The sequence below is a fragment of the Carettochelys insculpta genome, chromosome 6 (genome assembly GCF_033958435.1).
Source record: "Carettochelys insculpta isolate YL-2023 chromosome 6, ASM3395843v1, whole genome shotgun sequence".
Lineage (NCBI taxonomy): Eukaryota > Metazoa > Chordata > Testudines > Carettochelyidae > Carettochelys > Carettochelys insculpta.
In genome coordinates, this window is record NC_134142.1 from 21,648,221 (window position 1) to 21,666,936 (window position 18,716).

Genomic DNA, 18,716 nt, shown 5'->3' on the forward strand with positions numbered 1-18,716 from the left:
TACTGCTTTGAGCAACTTGGTTTTCCTTGTGGATCTTGGCTAATAGGGTCACTTCAAGTTCACAATGCCCACGTTCATTCCAAATCCATCAAAGTCAACAAGACGTTCTGAAAAGGAAAAGTCTTTATCTTGCAGAAGACTGAAACTAGATGTCTACAACAAAGATATAAGAAACATCTTCTATAGCCTGTAAACTAAGAGTAGGAATAAAATATATTTATACAGAAAGGAACCGTCGAATATAAAATTACTTATTAACTATATTGTTGTCACATGTAAGAATCCAGTTATGGGGTGGGGCGGGGAGCGCAACTGTGCAAGACACAGTATAAGCACATACCAAAAAGATGGTCTCTCCTTCGAAGAGCTTATAACTGCTACATATTCTGCCTTTGTTTGCATATGCAAAGGAATTCTACTATTTACTTAAACAGGTACTTCAGAACACACTAAACTTCATTAATTAACACAAAAAAGCAGTCAAGTAGCACTTTAAAGACTAACAAAATTATTAGGTGAGCTTTCGTGGGACAGACCCACTCCTTCAGACCATAGCCAAACCAGAACAGACTCAATATTTAAGTCATAGAGAATCAAAAACAGTAATCAAAGTTGACAACTCAGAAAAAAAACTATCAAGGTGAGCAAATCAGAAAGCAGAGGGGTGGGGCATCAAGAATTAGATTAAGCCAAGTATGCCAAAGAGCCCCTATAATGTCCCAGAAAATTTGCATCCTGGTTCAAACCAAGTGTTAATGTGGTTTGAACCGGGATGCAAATTTTCTGGGACATTATAGGGGCTCTTTGGCATACTTGGCTTAATCTAATTCTTGATGCCCCACCCCTCTGCTTTCTGATTTGCTCACCTTGATAGTTTTTTTTCTGAGTTGTCAACTTTGATTACTGTTTTTGATTCTCTATGACTTAAATATTGAGTCTGTTCTGGTCTGGCTATGGTCTGAAGAAGTGGGTCTGTCCCACGAAAGCTCACCTAATAAATAAATTTTGTTAGTCTTTAAAGTGCTACTTGACTGCTTTTTTGTTTTGATAGTATATAAACTAGCACGGCTTCCTCTCCACTACTGTTCATTAATTAAAAATCATGAAAATGCCAACTCTCTTCTACAGCCATGAGACTTGGGTGACCTATAGAAAACATCTGAAAAACTTGGAATCCCAGCACCAGCTTCAGAAGATCCTCAGTGTAAAGCTGGAGGATCACCACATTAATGTCAGTGTCCTCAGAGGCCATTATTTTCAGTACTGAGACCCTGATTATCCAGTCCCAGCTGAGGTGGAGCAGGCACTGTGCACGCATACCTGACTCACGTTTACTAAAACAGTTGCTGTTCACCAGACTACTAAAGAAAGGAAATTGAGAGGCCAAAATAAATGTTTAAAGACATCCTCAAGACAAACATCAAGGCTACATCTATACTACAAGATAAATTCTAATTTAAGGCAGTTAGCTTGATTGTACTAAGTGACAGTCTTCACTGTACATACCAATAACTCAATTTAGGGAGCACTAATATCAGTATCATATCATCGGAACTGGGTGGGTATGGCATCAAGTTCGAATTTAACAGTTTGAATGAAGGCTAGTGTGAAAGCACCATGTCTTTGAATCAAATTCCTTAGCCTCCAGAGGCTGACTGGTGCTGCTGCATGCGAATTCTGGCTACCTGACATTCTCAGGAGCTGGGAAACTGACCAATGCAGCACCTGTCTCTTGGCTACTGCAAGCTGTGGGGACCAGGAACCAGGGACCAGGCTTAGGGCTGCCAGTGGTGGGGGTGCAGCGAGCAGAACATGGGACTGAAGGAACTGTGGAATAGGTTCCCACAATGCACTGCTGCAACAGTCCATGTTTGGCCATTCTAGTGTGGCAGCACTAACTTGACTTTGTGGGACAGGAGGATACTCAAAATCAAATTTATAAAACACAGAGTTATAAAATCGAATTTATCTGGTAGTGTACACATAGCTCAAGAGATATGGCGTTGACACCACATTCTGGGAGACAATAGGACAGGATCAGGGTAACTGGCAAAGACTTTGAGAAAAGGATCATCATCGTTGGAGACACATTGCTTTGCCCTGGTCACAGAAAAATGCCAGAAAAGAAAGGAAAAATGACTGCTACCCAGCAATCATGGTCAACCCTGACTGTCAACACCACCTGCAATGTCTACCAATGACCTGCGGCTCAAGGATCAGATTCCTCTGTCACCACAAAAATAAACCTGTGTAAGAGATCATCCTTTAACTATTTCTTAAAGATCGAATATAAAACAGCATTTTGCATCTCTCAGTAAAAGCCAAGAATTAAGTTGCCTATATTTTCGCTTTAAACATTCCTATGTATTTGCTATAAAATGATGATTTGGGGGTTTATACATTTCTAATTAAAAATGCCTTGTTCTTGGACTCAGCATAACCCTAGATAAAGAGTACTTTCACAACTAAGCACGACAGAGCATGCTTTACACAACTTTAAAAAAGCATTTTACCTCTCTGCCAGTAAGGATGTGTCTAGCCAACTTTACTTTTGCAAAATTCCCCTTTCCAATAGTTTTAAGAAGCCTGTAATTTCCAATATGTGGTTGCTCGTCTGCACAGGAAGCTATAGAATTTCTACAGCGAACTCCAGAGCGCCCAGTTCGAGAGGAAACTTCTTGACGTCCTTCTCCATGAGAGGCGTGCTACGATAAAGATACAATACATATGTAAGATATAAAGTGTTAAAACAAGTGTATCAATTACGAAAATAAGTACCAAATAATATGCACTACTAAGACTCTACCAAGCTCATGGCCCATTTTAGTCAATTTCAGAGTCACACAACTTCAAAAAACAACAAATTTTGTTATTTCAGTTATTTACATCTGAGATGGAATGGTCTAGATCCTGGCCCAAAAAGGAGTTGTGTGGAGGGCAAAGCTCAAAGGGTGCTTTACGGTACTGCTGCCCTTACTTCTGAGTGACTTATGTTGGATAAGAAAGTTTATCAAAACATGTTTTTCATTCAGATTAATATTAAACAAACGGAACCATTATCTGTCGTCAGCTGAACTGGTTCTGATCAAACTCTGCATCCAGGTGTTTAACTGCCAACTACCATAAGTTCAGGGGTGTGACTATTTAAAAGTTTGGCAATAAACATACTGCTTGGATTTTTTTTTTTTTTAGAACATGTAATTCTAATGATTGGATTGTAGACAACTCAGGCTTTAACACGGGTTGCCATAATTTCAAATTTAGTATTTTAAAAAGTACTAAAGTTAAAAAAATTCTTTAAAAAAATTCAATTTGCAAATTGAATTTTTTAAAGAATTTTTTTTAACTTGAATACTTTTTAAACATACTAAATTTGAAATTATGGCAACCGGTGTTAAAGCCTGAATTATCCACAATCAATAAATGTGGAAAAAAATTCACTTTCCCAATATTTTTATGTATCCTCCATACTTGTCCACCCCAATCCTCAGGGCACATACCATATCCGCATTTAATACTTGGGTATCTGAATGCTGTTTTTGCTGCCTAGCTTAGGTCCCTTCTGTTGTTATTTCACGGTCGGTGCTATCCATCTTAACCTCCAACCTGAACCCAGTCACCTCTTCCTTCAACTCCTCACTGTGCTTGTAGCTTCTGCTACTCTTCTAGCAGAGGGCAGTCTAAAACCCAGTGCTGCAACAGTCCTGACTGATCTTGAAGAAATGTTCTAGCAGAATTTTATTTCATGCCAAGCTTAGCTACATGCATGATATCACAAATGGACTATAGGCATGATAGAGCTGCAAATGCACAGGTCTCCTTTGCAATGTGTAACACCTGGTTCCTTTCACGGATTTTTTTTTTTTTTTTTTTTTTTTTTTTTTAAGGAAAAGAAGAGATTGCTGTGATCATCTAGTTTAAACTACATAGCTGGGATCCTCTGAAATAGTTCCTACTTCAAGTCTAAAATCTGTGGTTCAACTGGAGCATATCTTTTAGAAAACCATCCAGACATGATTTAAAAGTCTCCATTGATGAAGAATCTACCACAACCTTTGGTCAGTTGTTTCACTGCTTAAGTTCAGTCACTATTAAAACCGTAGGCCTTATTTCTACTCTGAATTTGTCTAGCCACTTCTACTCCCAGCGATTGAATCGTGTGTGTGTGTGTGTGTGTGTGTGTGTGTGTGTGTATTTTTTGCCTGTTACCCTGAAGAACTCTCTATTACTAGATTTTTGGTCCCCCATAAGTACTGATCAAATCATTCTTTACTCTTCTATAGGCCAAAACAGATTGATTTCCTTGAGTCTTTCCCTATAAAGTATTTATTCCAACCATTTAATCATTCTTGTGGCTCTTCTCTGAACCCTCTCTAACTTATCAAAATGGATTTCTTCACTGTGAACATGAGAACTGGACCCAATATTCCATGAAAGGTTGCACCTGTGTCAAATACAGATATAATATAACCTCCTTACTACTACTCAATAAGTTTATTTATCCATGAAGAATTGCATTGGCCCTTCTCGCAACAACCTTATACCAGGCACAATTCATGTTCTGCTGACCAGTCACAAAGATGCTCCACATCTTTTCTACTGTCTGTTTCTGGAGAACAGTGTTTCACATCCTGTAAATCAGGAACAAAGAATGCAGGCCAAGGTGTGTGATCTTACATTTGGACATATTTAAACATACATTTGGGGAAACTGCAAGGGTCAGCACACTTGGATAAGCAATAGATAAGCCTCACTATGGGAAAACCATCTTTGTGATTGTTTTCTCTTCCCCGCCAAGTAAACACACATGGTTAGCCTGAGCCCAAAATTTTTTTTGCTTGCTCTGTATCAGTGACCTGTTTTCATTATTTCCCACTCTCAATACCTCTGCAACACCTGCAAACTTCATTGGTAGTGATTTTACATCTTCCTTGATAAAAAATAAATAGCATGGGGCCAAAGAACTGATAATTGTGGGGTGTTATTACAAACACCTGCTCATTAATGGTTCCTTCTTAACAATAACACTGACTCCTGTTATTAAACAAGTTATTAATCCATTTAATATTTGCATTGAATTCAAATCCTTTCAGTTTGTTAATCATACCGTGAAGTTCCAAGTCAAATGCCTTATTCAGACACCTATCTATACCACATGAACACTATTAGATTTACCGATGAACCTGTAAACTCATCTTAAAAAAATCTAGTTTGACAAGTTCTATTTTTCATGAACCTCTGCTGACAAGCATTGCATGTTATTGTCTTTCAGTTCTTCATTAATCGAGTCCTATGTCCATCATTTTGCCTGGGACCAATTCAGGCCTAAAATTAGCTAATTTGTTCCAGAGGATAGAAAGAAAAGCCAGTGTTCCAAGACTTACTGGAAAGCAACAGTAAACTCAGCCAACATTTTCAAAATTCTTGGATGCAAGCTGTCTACAGCTGGTGATTTGAAAAGGTCTAACAGTGGTAGCTGCTGTTTAATTTAGAAGGATGTTATTATTGGAGTGGAAAAATGTTTCATCACATGACATGACCACATCACCTGGCTTTTTCTCAATTACAGAACAGAAATACTTACAGAATATCTATGCCTTTTCATTGAGAATTCTACTATTTCCCTCTAGTAATGAGCCAAAACCATTCCCAATATAAGATACTCCTTAATTCTGCATGCCCTGGGTATCCTTTTACTTTTGGTATCAATTTTCTATAATTTGTAGCTTCTAGCTTGTATTCACTGCTTCAGTAGCAAGCTCCCCTTTTTTTATAGCTGCGTTCACTTTCCCTTTAAGATGACGTAGGGGGACTTTTGGGGCGTATAGTAAAGCATTCTTATAAAGTTCATAATTACCATTCACATTTTCTGTTTATATTCTCTCCCCCAACTGATTTGATTCAACTGGTTTCAGCTTTGTGAAACTGGTCCATTTACAACACTAAATATAATATTACTGCTCTGGACTTTATTCTGCTTGTAGATAAATTTAATAAAATCAATCATAGAACTAAAATTAATAGTTGTTTAAGTGTAAATGATCTCTCTCACTGTCAAGATCAGTCTTAATATGGAATTCTTTTGTTGGGTGCAACACTGAGTTAGGACACAACAAAAAGTCCTGTGGCAATTTATATACCAACAGATATTTTGCAGCATAAGCTTTTAAGGGCAAAGACCCGCCTTGTCAGATGCATGAGTGGTAAAGTGGGTCTCTGCCCAGGAAAGCTTATGCTCCAAAGTATCTGTTAGTCTATAAGGTTCCATAGGACTTCTTGTTGTTTTTGAAGATACAAACTAAGTCTGTTACCTCTTAGGAAACTTACTCATGAGGGAATTCCGCACCAAAAAATTAAAAATTCTACATACATTTTAAAATTCTGCAAACTTTACTATCAATGTACATGGAGGCTCCAGTACAGCAGTGGAGAACATAGGCCACTCTCTGCTCTCTGCTGCCCAAGACACTGACTCAGCAGTTAGTCTGCATCTGATCCAGACAGTGCCAGGGCCAGACCTTCTCCATAGATATTCAATGGTACTGACCCCCACACTAGAGGTGCTGAAGTTTAACTAGTAAGTTGCACCATAAGCAAATGAGGCCTACCGGTGATGGTTAACTGGTAAAAACTGGAGCAGCCACACCTGCAGAGGAGGTGCGGGCAGGCTGGAGCAGGCCTCCTGCCATGGACAGGGGCTGCCGCAGATATGGACCAATGGAGTGGTCCCCATCTGCTGCAGCACCATGGCAGGGATGCTCCAGCTAGGCTGGAGAAGCCCAAGTTCCCAGTGCACTGCAAGAGACAGCCCTCCAGTGTGGGAGGAGCTGCCTGTCCATGGCAAGGGGGACTGCTCCAGCCCAGCCGCCCTCCCAACATGTTTAGCTGGTTAAGCCTAGCATTTAACCCATTAACCAATTAAATGGGATTTTATATCCCTTCTCCTCAGCAGGCACACCAGGTATGGGAGGCAGGCTCAGCCTGGCAGAACCTGAGTGTGGAAGGAATTAGGGTTGGGGGATTCAGGTGTGAGACAATCTGGGTGTACGCAGATCAGTGGGTGTCTGGATGCATGGTGTTGGTTGGTGGGATTCTAAGTGCAAGACCAATAGGACTCTGCAGGGTGGTCCAGGTACAGATGGCTTGGGTTTAAGGAGGTGGGGTATGGGTGGTCTACGTGTGAGAGGTAGGCTCACTGATGGTGCAGCTGAGAATGGTGCAGGGTAGGAGTCACAAGCTAGAAAATCTCCAGCCCCACTTCACTGATCAGTGATTTTTCTCTCTGCCAGCTCCCCTGGACACCAGATAACTTTTCCAGGGGAAAAGGGGCAGGGAGGGAGGTAAAGAAATCTGTGAGGGACAAATTCTGTATGCTCACAATGGTGCAGCATTCCCCCAGGAGTAGAAACTGACATATATAATTTTTTATAAATTCCATGAGATCTCTGCTTATGAAATTGATGGCAGAGCAACAGAGGGTACTGTACCGGTATAACGTAGTGTACCGGTAAAATGCAAAAGGCCCTAAAGGCAGGAATATCAAAGAACTCTGTTTCCATGCACCCTTTCAGAGTTGTAGAATGCTAAAAAGTAAATATGTACCCATCTTGTATGAAAAAAATTATTTCTCCATTCCAGCTTCCTGAAATATTTGTACTACCTTTATGTTCTCAGGCAATGCAATTTTCCACACGACTTTGATGAACTTGGTAAATTAGGATTCAATTTCTAAGGAGGGATGATACAGCAGTGTATTAAGAGAAGATGAAACATCACAATGATGGTAACAGAATACACCTTTAAGCTATAACTCCTATTACTTCCATTGCCATTTTAAAAAAAATATCATGACTACTAAATCCTCAATATGAGTTCTTATGAAAACATTTTTGTAGCCCAGTTTTCACTCTGTTTGAAAATGAGGGTTGCACATTCTTCTGCCATTACATGTAATAGACGTCATCTAGGCAGCACAAGCTGCCAAACACGCAAAGTTCCTTCTTGTAGATTAGATCTACATGACATGTCAAAAAAGTCAAGGAATCTTCTACACTACCTACATACGGCATTCACAAAGAAGCAGGGGTATGGTACAGAGAGCAACTGATCCAGGAAAAATCACTGCTTGTTCAATAAAGTCTGGGGAGGCTGAGGAAGCAAGAAAAGTAGTAAAGTATCTACTATCCTGCTGATGGGAGTTACTCACTTCCTCTGGCAAGAACAGCAGCCCACAAGCTGCTTTCCTAAACAACTGCTTCAACCACTGTTAACCCACCACCATAACCAAAATCTCAGTTCCATTCCACACAGCTTCTCCCTGGAGAAGCAGTTTGTTTTTTCTCACAGAGTCCCCTCCTAACACGTTGTTCTGCCCACTGATTTTCTGCTAGTAAGGTTTTCTGCAAAAGCCCTAGCCTTCAAACATGGAAGCGAAGGGCAGGCTGTGGCCAATTTTTAAAGTCACAAATAAAACATTAATATTTTAACCCCATCTATGGTTTTATTGAAATTAACTTTGAAAAATATTAAATGATTGGTGGGTCAAACATTTGGATACATGCTTTAAAAAAAAAAAAAAAAGACACTTCTGTGACACTCACCACAGTAGAGTGTCGCAAAATGACTTTATCCTCACATCACGGTCAGTTAAGGAATTAATGCATTGTCCTATAGATGGGAAACAGTCAGAGACTGGCTAATCCGGGATCCTTCAGGAAGTGTGCAGCACAGACAATAGTAAAATATATCTCCTGAATTCCAGTTCAGTTGCCTAATAACAAGGCTGCCTGTTTCTCCCCATGTTTTGATACTAGCAGTGCCCCAATCTAAAGTCTTAATCTTTAAGGTGTTCTTGCACAAAGGAGGCTATCTCCAACCCAACAAGAGTTTTACTTCACGGGGATTCCAACTCCAAGATGACATTTAAAAAGGAGCAGCACAGGACATCACAGTTGTGAAACACTTTTCTGCAAGAGATCTGATTGAGTCTAGGCTCAACTGTTTTCAGAATACAACACAAAAAAAAACTTACCTTTTCGCAAAAGCCTTCCCCCAGTGAAGAGACATCCTTTTTCAAGGCCAGATAATGACAGGCATGAAAAGAAAAGAAAAAGAAAAAGAAGTAAAAAAGCAAATGAAGCACAGAAGAGCAGACAGTTGACATACCTTTGGACAACATTAGTGCTACCTTATACCTGAATATTCATAGCTTAGACACCATAACAGGTGCATTAGAAACACTTAAGACAGAATGGATATTAGATTCACTAATTAGCAAGATTTTAGATTTACTCTGGGAAGTTGCCAACTGAACTGGGAAAACGGAACTATATTTTAAATTCTTCAAGTGAGCATAAAGTATTAAACAGATTACAAACAGGCTTTAAAAATCTACTTGCTCACTCAGGCTTTCTAAGTATGAAGCTTTCTTGAGGGGGCAGCCCAATGATATTAATTTCCGAAGAAACAAAAACTGTCTCAAACAAAATTTCTAGCTCATGTAGTTATGACAATAGCCTTTTACATGACCAGCAAACACAAGCCAGTATACAGTAATGCCTTCCAGAGTTTGTGCATCTTCATTGCCTCTGCTATCATCATGGTTTTGTGTCACATCAAAGTAAAGTGGCCGGACGTCTCAATTTTTTTGGCTGTTATACAGGACCATTGGGAAAATACAGCCAAAGAAAAAGCATGTCAATTTAACTAGCTGCGCTATATGAACTTCAAAATTTTAATAGCAAAAATTTTGTAAAAAATGTCCACTCCCCACAGTGTTCAAACAAACATACATACATTACGGAAATATTGATAACTAAGTGAAACTGAAGAAGTGAGAGAGTCCCCAAAATACTGCACTCAAGGGACAGGTCAGCGCTAACAACACTGACAGGCCAACAACAGGATACACTGCCACGTGTAGCAAAGTGATGTAAATGTTTTGTGTTAGCTCTGCATGAGAAATACTAGGATGACAAAAAGAGATGTGGACCACAGCTCATTGACAAAGCTGGTTATCATAACATCAAAGATAAAGAATGCGAAATAATTTACTAGTTAAAGGTTCAGCAGCCATAGACGAGAGACAAATTGCTCCTATAGGGTAACAGGCTATGAGTGCTACTACTCTAGCTTGGAGGGGAGGGATGGCTCAGTGGTTATAGCACTGGCATTGTAAATCCAGGGTTGAGATTTCAACCCTTGAGGGGGCCTTTCAATGGTCTGGGACAAGTCTGATTAAAAAAAAAAAGCATGGGGGAGGATGATGAGTCCTGCTGTGAGGGCAAGGGACTGGAATTGACCTCTCAAGGTCCCTACCAGCTCTATGAGAGTTTTATACATAATATAAATATTTATAAATATATAAAATATTTTTATTATATATAAAATATACTCTACCTTACAGAACCCTTCCAGTATAATCACATCACTGATTTCTCTCCATGAAAAACAGCAAATGATCAATGTGAACCACATACTATAAGAAAAACAGATGTGCATTTTGCTGTCTAATGCTAATTGTGGGGGGTCCAAACGCAGTGCAGGGATACGATTTAATACAAAATATACCCACATGAGAAAAAGTTAAGACTCTTGTTACTCACATATCTGGATCTGAAATGTGTTGTATTTTACATGTAATATTTGCTTTCTTTACTGACGAAAATGAATATTTACTGACCTCAGAACTAGAGAGTAACAGCTGAAGAGGAGCAACTCATATTCTGATCTGCATCAATAAAACTGCCAACTGAGTTGGTTCCAGAACCATCATTGTTAGTAATCATGTAAGAAATAAAAAGGACCCACTTGATTTTCAGATACCAGGTCAAGTTTGCATTGGAAAAACTTTGTTTAGACATTTAATCTTGCAGGAACAAATTTAATATGAAATAGCTCTACAAGCTGCTATTTTAGAAGACAGACACATGCTTTGACCTATAAATATATTTCTTCTATTGGACACCAAGAGGTTGATTCAAATAAAAAGCTGAGTGCTCAGCCTCCCCCTTAAAATTAACCATGAAAAGCTAGAGAGTGTGTCCATATCTGACAAAGTGGGTCTTTGCCCATGAAAGCTTATGCTCCAAAATACCCGTTAGTCCATAAGGTGCCACAGGACTTCTTGTTGTTTTTGAAAATATAGACTAACTCTGCTACCCCTCTGATACTCGTAAATATTCTATTAGACATATGTCCATTGCAAGTCAACTTGTACAGATTTAGGTGGAGGGCATTCTCAATCCAAAGCAGAATGTGTAGCTTTTTTATTTACCTGAACTACCCACCAGGAGAAATAAAAAATAATAAATCGACAGGGACAGATGAATACCCAGAGACCAGCTACTCCAATATAGGCCCAAAAAAGCCAAGAACAGAACACCACTGATCATCACCTACAGCCCCCAACTCAAACCACTGCAACGAATTATTAAAGACTTACAACCTGTCCTTAATCAGGATGCCACACTCCAGAAGGCCCTAGGTGACAGGCCTGTTCTCTCCTACAGACAACCTCCCAACCTTCTGAGAATTCTCACCAACAGCCACAGTCTATACCACAGGAACACTAGTCCTGGGACTTTTCCTTGCAACAAAACCTGCTGCCAGCTTTGTCTACATATCTTTTCTGGAGATACCATCACTGGACCTAACCAGGTTATTCACAGAATCACGGGCACATTCTCATGTTCCTCAACTAACATCATATATGCCATTATGTGCCAACAATACCCAGATGCTTTGTATATTGGACAGACTTCACACTCTCTCAGACAAAGAGTTAATGGGCACAAAACAGACAAACACAATCCTGATCCACAAACCTGCCAGTCAGCATTTTAATGGAGTGGGCCATTCTGTTAATGATTTAAGAGTTTGTGTGTTACTGAAGAGAAATTTTCACAACACCCTTCAAAGAGAGGCTGCTGAACTCTCATGTTCAAATTTGACACATTAAGACATGGTTTGAACTGAGATTGTAATTTTCTGGGTCACTATGGGGCTCATTTGCATACTTGGCTTCACCTAATTCTTGACACCCCCCCCCACTTCTGCCCCTCTACTCTGATTTGCTAACCTTGATCATTTTTTTTTCTGATTTGTCCACCTTGATTAGTGTTTTTGGTTCTCTGTGCCTTAAATAGTGAGTCTGTTCTGGTATGGCTATGGTCTGAAGAAGTGGGTCTCTCCACAAAAGCTCACCTAATAAGTTATTTTGTTAGTCTTTAAAGTGCTACCTGACTGCCTTTTTTCCCCCCAAGAATGTGTAGCATTCTCCCATGTTCAAAAAGAAGCTTGATTAGACTTGGTCTACACCAGCAACTTACATTGGGATAGCTATGTCGGAAAATCCACACCCTAAGCAATGTAGTTAAACTGACCTAAACCCCTGGCACAGAAAGTGCAAAGCCACTGGGGGATTCTCCTGTTCACACAGGTACCACAAATGGAGAAGCCCTCTGGTCAACATTGGTGGCATCTTCACTGACTGCTACAGCACTGCAGATACTCATGAAGCTGTGCTGCTGCAGTGCTTTAAGTGACATGTTCATTGTCTCCTCCCATTTTTGTGATATTAAAGTCCTAGAAAGAAGTGGTATTTGACTAAGTATGTGATGAAGTAACAAAAGCATACGGTATTGTGAGAAACAGAAGATCTAGAGGGACAATTAACTCTGATCTTAGCCAGAATTAACTGTTTGCACTACTCTGAATTTTCAGTCAATAAGGAGCTGTTTGGTTTCTTTGCAAGATGAAGCTGAAATGAGTTGTGCAGAGTTGACTAGGAGCATGGTGTCACCTTCCCAGTTTGCAACTGCCTTCCTCCTAGGACTGCTTGTTGTTTTTAAAGTTACGGACTAACATGGCTACCCCGTCAGCCAGCATTTTAAAGGAAACAGACACAGCCATGCTAGTCTATATACTATCAAAACAAAAAAGCAGTCCAGTAGCACTTTAACAACTAGCAAAATAATTTATTGGGCAATGAGCTTTCTGTCCCATGAAAGCTCATCACCTAATAAATTATTTTGTTAGTCTTTAAAGTGCTACCAGACTGCTTTTTTGTTTTCATTTTAATGGAGTGGGCCATTCTGTTAATGACCTGAAAGTCTGTGTTTTACTGAAAAGGAACTTTAACGATCATTTACAGAGACAGTACTAAGAACTCTCATTTATATTCAATAGTAACAGACAGAAAGCCGTGCTAGTCTATATACTATCAAAACAAAGAAAGCAGTAAAGTAGCACTTTAAAGACTAACAAAATAATTTATTAGGTGAGCTTTCGTGGGACAGACCCACTCTTCGGACCATAGCTATATGAGTCTGTTCTGGTATGGCTATGGTCTGAAGAAGTGGGTCTGTCCCATGAAAGCTCACCTGATAAGTTATTTTGTTAGTCTTTAAAGTGCTATTCCACTGCTTTTTTATTTATATTCAAATTCGACACATTAACACGTGGTTTGAACCGGGACAGCAATTACCTGGCCCATTATGACGCTTTTAAATACTTTGTTTTATCTAACTCTTCACTTCCCCATCCCACATCCCCCTCTTGCCACCCCTCTACTCTTCTGGTTTGCCAACCTTGATAACAATTTTTCTGATTTGTCAAACTTGATAACTTTTGGACATCTGTGGTTTATATATTGAGTCTGTTCTGGTATGGCTATGAACTGAAGAAATGGGTCTGTCCCACAAAAGTGCATCCCTTAATAAATCATTTTGTTAGTCTTTAAAGTGCTAACATGGCTCGCTCTCTGTCGCAGTGTTTAATAGTTTCCCAGTTGCTCAACTATCCAAAGTAGTATATTTCACTTTTAAACACAAAACATTTAGGCTATGTCTACACTAGAAGCATCTGTTGACAGAAGTTATTGTCAACAGGGTAATCTCAACAGAACATCTGTCAACAGATTGCATCTACGCACAACTTGCCCAGATGGCACTGCCTGCTGGTGCCAGAAAGCCGAATGACAGCTCTGCAAAGAGGGCTGCCCAGCAACCAGAAGTCCTCTCCGTTGACAGAAGTGTCTACACTGCACTTTTGTTGACAGTACTCTGTCCAGAGATTGTTATGCTTCAAATTTTTGAGGGATAATACCGTCAAGGAAAATGCAGAGTGCTGAGACTTTAATCAACAGAATGCTTTAAGTGTGTAGACACTCCCAGAGTTACGTTGACGGAAGGCCCCTTCTGTCGACAAAACTCTAATGTAGACCAATTCTTCATGTGGAATTTCCCATGTAACCATATTATTAGAGTACAATTTTGTTTTGTTTACATAAAGGTGGCCATTTAATTTACAGCAATTCCCAGGTTCCAAGACCAGAAGAGACCACTACGATCACCTGACTTCCAATATAAAACACAGGCCATAGAACTTCAGGTACATAGATTCCAGAGCATATCATTTAGACAAATATCAAATCAGCACTGAAAAACTGCCAGGACAGAGAAGCCACTGGTTCAAATCCAATGGTTCAACGCCCTCAGTATTTAAAAATTATGCTTTATTTCCAATCTGAATTTGTCAAGGTTCAACTTCCAGCCACTGCATCATGTTACACCCTTCTCTGTCGGGCTAATGAACCCATTATCAAACATTTATTCCACATGTAGATACCTGAGACAGTAATCAAGTCACTCTAACTTTCTCTTGTCAATTATCTCAATATTTAAAATATGTTACACACATACCAAAGGAGAGCTATCCCTCTGGAGTGACAAAGCCTTTAAAAATCCTCTTTTGGTAATAAATACTAAAGAGACTTCTGCCCCTAATTTCATGCCGCCAAAGACAGCCTTCCTATTATGTACTTATATTTATAATAGCACCTTTCCAGTTAACACTGCATAAATCAAATGTAATCTTCCATATTGTCTATAGGTACCCTAACATGCACCAAATAATGCACTTAAAAAAATACTACTTTCAGAGCCAGATTTAGGATTTGGAGAACATTTGTATAATGCATTTGCACCCACTTGAAACTTTACTCATCCATTTGAAATAAAAAGTGATTGATGGGACTTCTGAGCTATGAGGAGCTTCCTTTTGAATGAATTGAGCCCACCTACTTGTGCACTGATTTATGCAACTCAGCGTAGTAGACAATATCTCAACTTTTTAAAATGGACAATCCCCCATATTAGTACTATTCATGATCATAACTAAAGGGCAAACAAATAATTTTTCTCCAATTATTTAAACTTCACAATTCAGAATAATATGTAAAACTTATAAGGTGCAAAACAGTCTCCTCATTCCTCTACAGATAAACAGCTTTTGTCATGGAAATACTAAGGATGGTAATGGTTAACTGGTAGGAGGTGGAGCAGACTCAGCAGGCAGGGAGTTGCTCCAGGCCCTCAGGGCCAAAACAGAGCAGGGTGTTTCAGCCTGACCAGAGCTATCCCTGTCCACAGTGACTAGGGATGTGGGTGAGGCTGGCCAGGCCCCATCAAGCAGCCCCCATGCCCCAGTCAGGGGCTCCTTCAGCTGGACTGGAGTCTCCTGCCAGCAGCGCACCAGGGACTGGAGCTGTTCTGCCCAGCTACTCTGCCATTTAAATGCTTAACCAATTAAGTGGGATTTTACATCCCTAGAAAATGCAATAAAATAGATGAAATACAATTAGTTACCCTGAAAGTTGACTTCTCACCCCTAGTACTCCACTAACCCTGAACTTTACCCAAAATGTTATGAGTCAACCACACATTTGCATCAGTCTCTCACTGACTCAGACAGAGAGAAGGGCTTATACAAATACGTGGCCAGTGCATGTGACTATGGGTATTACATGATTTTTTTAATTTGGCATAAATGGATTTTTATGCAGCTAGTAACTTTACCAAATCAGGAATTGGGAATTTTTGCTGGTAAACAGGAATCACCTTAACATAAAATCACAGAAAATTAGAGTCAGAAGAGACCTCAAGTTCATCCCCACCAGGACTCTGCCAAAAGCTAGCCTTAAAAACCTCTTAAGGATGGACAGTCCCCCATCTTCATAGGTAACCCAGTCCAGTACTTCACCACCCCCATAGTGAAAGAGTTTTTCCTAATATTCAACTTAAACATACTATGAGACTTACGCCTGGTCTACATTATGAGAAAAAGGTAAATTTAAGGCTCTACGGTTGATTTTAAAAACTTTGTCTACACCCCAGTGCTCAGTAAGTCGACTGCAAATGGCTGTAATGTTGACTTCCAACAAACTTACTTGAAAAAATCACATTTACAATGTCAAGCTAAAACAGCATAGATCAGGGTTAACATCTACTTAGGAAGGGCAGATGGGAGAAGAGGAGGAGGAGTTGCGCTCTATGTGAGGGAGCAGTATGATTTCTCAGAGCTCCAGTATAAGGAGGAGAAAATTCAGTTGAGTGTCTTTGGGTTAAGCTTACAGGCGAAAGTAACAGATGATGATGTAGTTGGTAGCTGCTACAGACCGCCAGATCAGGGAGACGAGGCAGATGAGGATTTCTTCAGACAGCTAAGTGAAGCTTCCAAATCACAGGCCCTGGGTCTCATGGGAGACTTGACTCATCCGGACATTTCTTGGGAGACCAATACAGAAGCGCATGGACAATCCAGGAAAATTTTGGAGAATGTTGGGGATAACTTCTTGGTATGAGTGCTGACAGGACTGACCAGAGGCCATCCACAACTTGATTTGCTGCTCACAAACAGGGAAGAACTAGTAGGAGAAACAGAAGTAGGTGGAAACCTCAGCTGCAGCAACCATGAGATAGTCCATTTCAGGATCCTGACAAAAGGAAGAAAGGTGAGCAGTAACATACAGACCCTTGATTTCAAAAGAGCAGACTTCGACTCCCTGAGAGAATTGATCAGAAGGATCTCTTGGGAAATGAGTTCAAGGGAACTGGCAGTATTTTAAAGAAGTCTTACTGAAGGCACAGGAACAAACCATCCCGCTACATAGTAAGAAATGCAAATATGGTAGGCAACCAGCTTGGCTTAACAGGAAAATCCTTCATCAGCTTAAACTCAAGAAGGATACATACAAGAAATGGAAATGTGAACAGTCGACTAAGGACTATAAATGTATGGCTGGAGAATGCTGGGGAGTAATCAGGAAAGCGAAAGCACAACTGGAACTGCAGCTGGCAAGAGATGTGAAAGGTAACAAGAAGGATTTCTACAGATTTCACAATAAGCAGGTTATCAGAGAAGATGTGAGGCCATTACTGGATGAGAGAAGTAACCTAGCGACAGACGATATACGAAAAGCTGAAGTACTCAATGCTTTTTGTGCCTCCATCTTCACAGACAAAGACAGCTCCCACGCTATGGTGCTTGACAATGCAATGTGGGAAGGTGGAGGACAGCCATCTGTGGGGAAGGAATGAGTTATGAGCTATCTAAAAAAAACTAAATGTACACAGATCCATGGGTCTGGATTTAATGCACCCAAAGGTACTGAGGGAAAAGGCGGATGTCATTGCCGAGCCGTTGCATTATCTTTGAAGACTCCTGGAGATCAGGAGAGATCCCAGATGACTGGAAAAAGGCAAAAATACCATGTGTCCAGTTTTGGCCTCCCCCGACCCCCCCAAAAAATGAAGTGGATGTGCTGGAGCAGGTCCTGCAGCACGCAACAAAAATGATTAAGGGGCTGGAGCACATGACCTACGAGGAGAGTCTGAGGGATCTGGTCTTGTTTAGTTTACAGAAGAAAAGACTGAGGGGTGATTTAATAGCAGCCTTCAACTTCCTGAAGGGGAGCTCTAAAGAGGATGGTGAGAAACTGTTCTCATGGTGTCAGATAGCAAAATGGGGAGCAATGGTCTGAAGTTACAGAAGGAGAGGAGTAGGCTGGATATTAGGAAAAACTACTTCACCAGGAGGGTGTAAAGCACTGGAATGTGTTGCCTAGAGAGGTGGTGCATTCTCCATCCCAAGAGGTTTCTGAGTCCCGGTTTGACAAGGTCCTGGCTGGGATCACTTAGTTGGGGTTGATCCTGCTTGAAGCAGGGGGCTGGACTAGATGACCTCCTGAGGTACCTTCAAGCCCTATGATTCTATTTTATTAGCCCTGGAAATGGTCCCACAATGCCCCTCAAGTTGTCCTTTCCGGTCACTGCCCCACCCCCGCTGCTCTCCGAGTGATCTGGAAGTAGGTGACAGGAAGTGATGGTCATCAGCCCAGGAATTTTGATTAGTTTTCCTTTCCTCTCTGGACAGCATGGTGAGCAGATGTGTGGATCACATCTCTGTAGCACACCTGTAGCCATGAGTTCCCAGGACCACAAAAGGGCCCCAGCTGGAGCCTTAAGGAGATCTTGGATCTCCTTTCAGCGTGAGGTGAAGAAGCTATTGTGAGCAAATTCAATTCCAGCAAAAGGAATGCTAATATTTGTGTGAAAATTTCATGAGGCATGATTGAAAATGGCTACAACAGGGACACTAAGTAGTGCCATGTGAAGGTAAAGGAGCTGCACCAGAACTACCAGAAATGCAATATACCCTATGGTTGGTCTGGGGCAACTCGCCAGAAATCCCAACACTATGATGAGCTGCATGCTATTCTGGTGACAGATGCAACCTCTTTACCCAAAAGTAGCATCAACCGCTCTGATCACAGGCAGAGTGCTGAAGTGAGTGCTGCTGAGGAACTCGTGGCCGACAGTGGGGTGCAGGCCAGTTTAGCATTAGGCCCTGAAAGCCGGAAGCTTTTTAAAATCAAG

At 40.5% G+C, this 18,716-nt stretch overlaps 1 protein-coding gene across 7 annotated transcripts in view; it reads right to left on the reverse strand.

Moving 5' to 3' along the window:
• Window positions 1-18,716, reverse strand: part of MARK3 (microtubule affinity regulating kinase 3) — a 123,460-nt gene that overhangs the window by 97,536 nt on the left and 7,208 nt on the right. For 5 of the 7 annotated variants that reach the window (XM_074996444.1, XM_074996442.1, XM_074996446.1 and 2 more), the window contains exons 2-3: window positions 9,032-9,067; window positions 2,514-2,705 (exon numbers count right to left, since the gene is read on the reverse strand). The exons of 1 other annotated variant lie outside the window; for it this stretch is intronic. In XM_074996444.1, coding sequence (XP_074852545.1) covers window positions 2,514-2,705; window positions 9,032-9,067 — 228 coding nt within the window. The remainder of the gene's footprint in view (window positions 1-2,513; window positions 2,706-9,031; window positions 9,068-18,716) is intronic. One more of the 7 variants, XM_074996443.1, reaches the window with a different exon arrangement.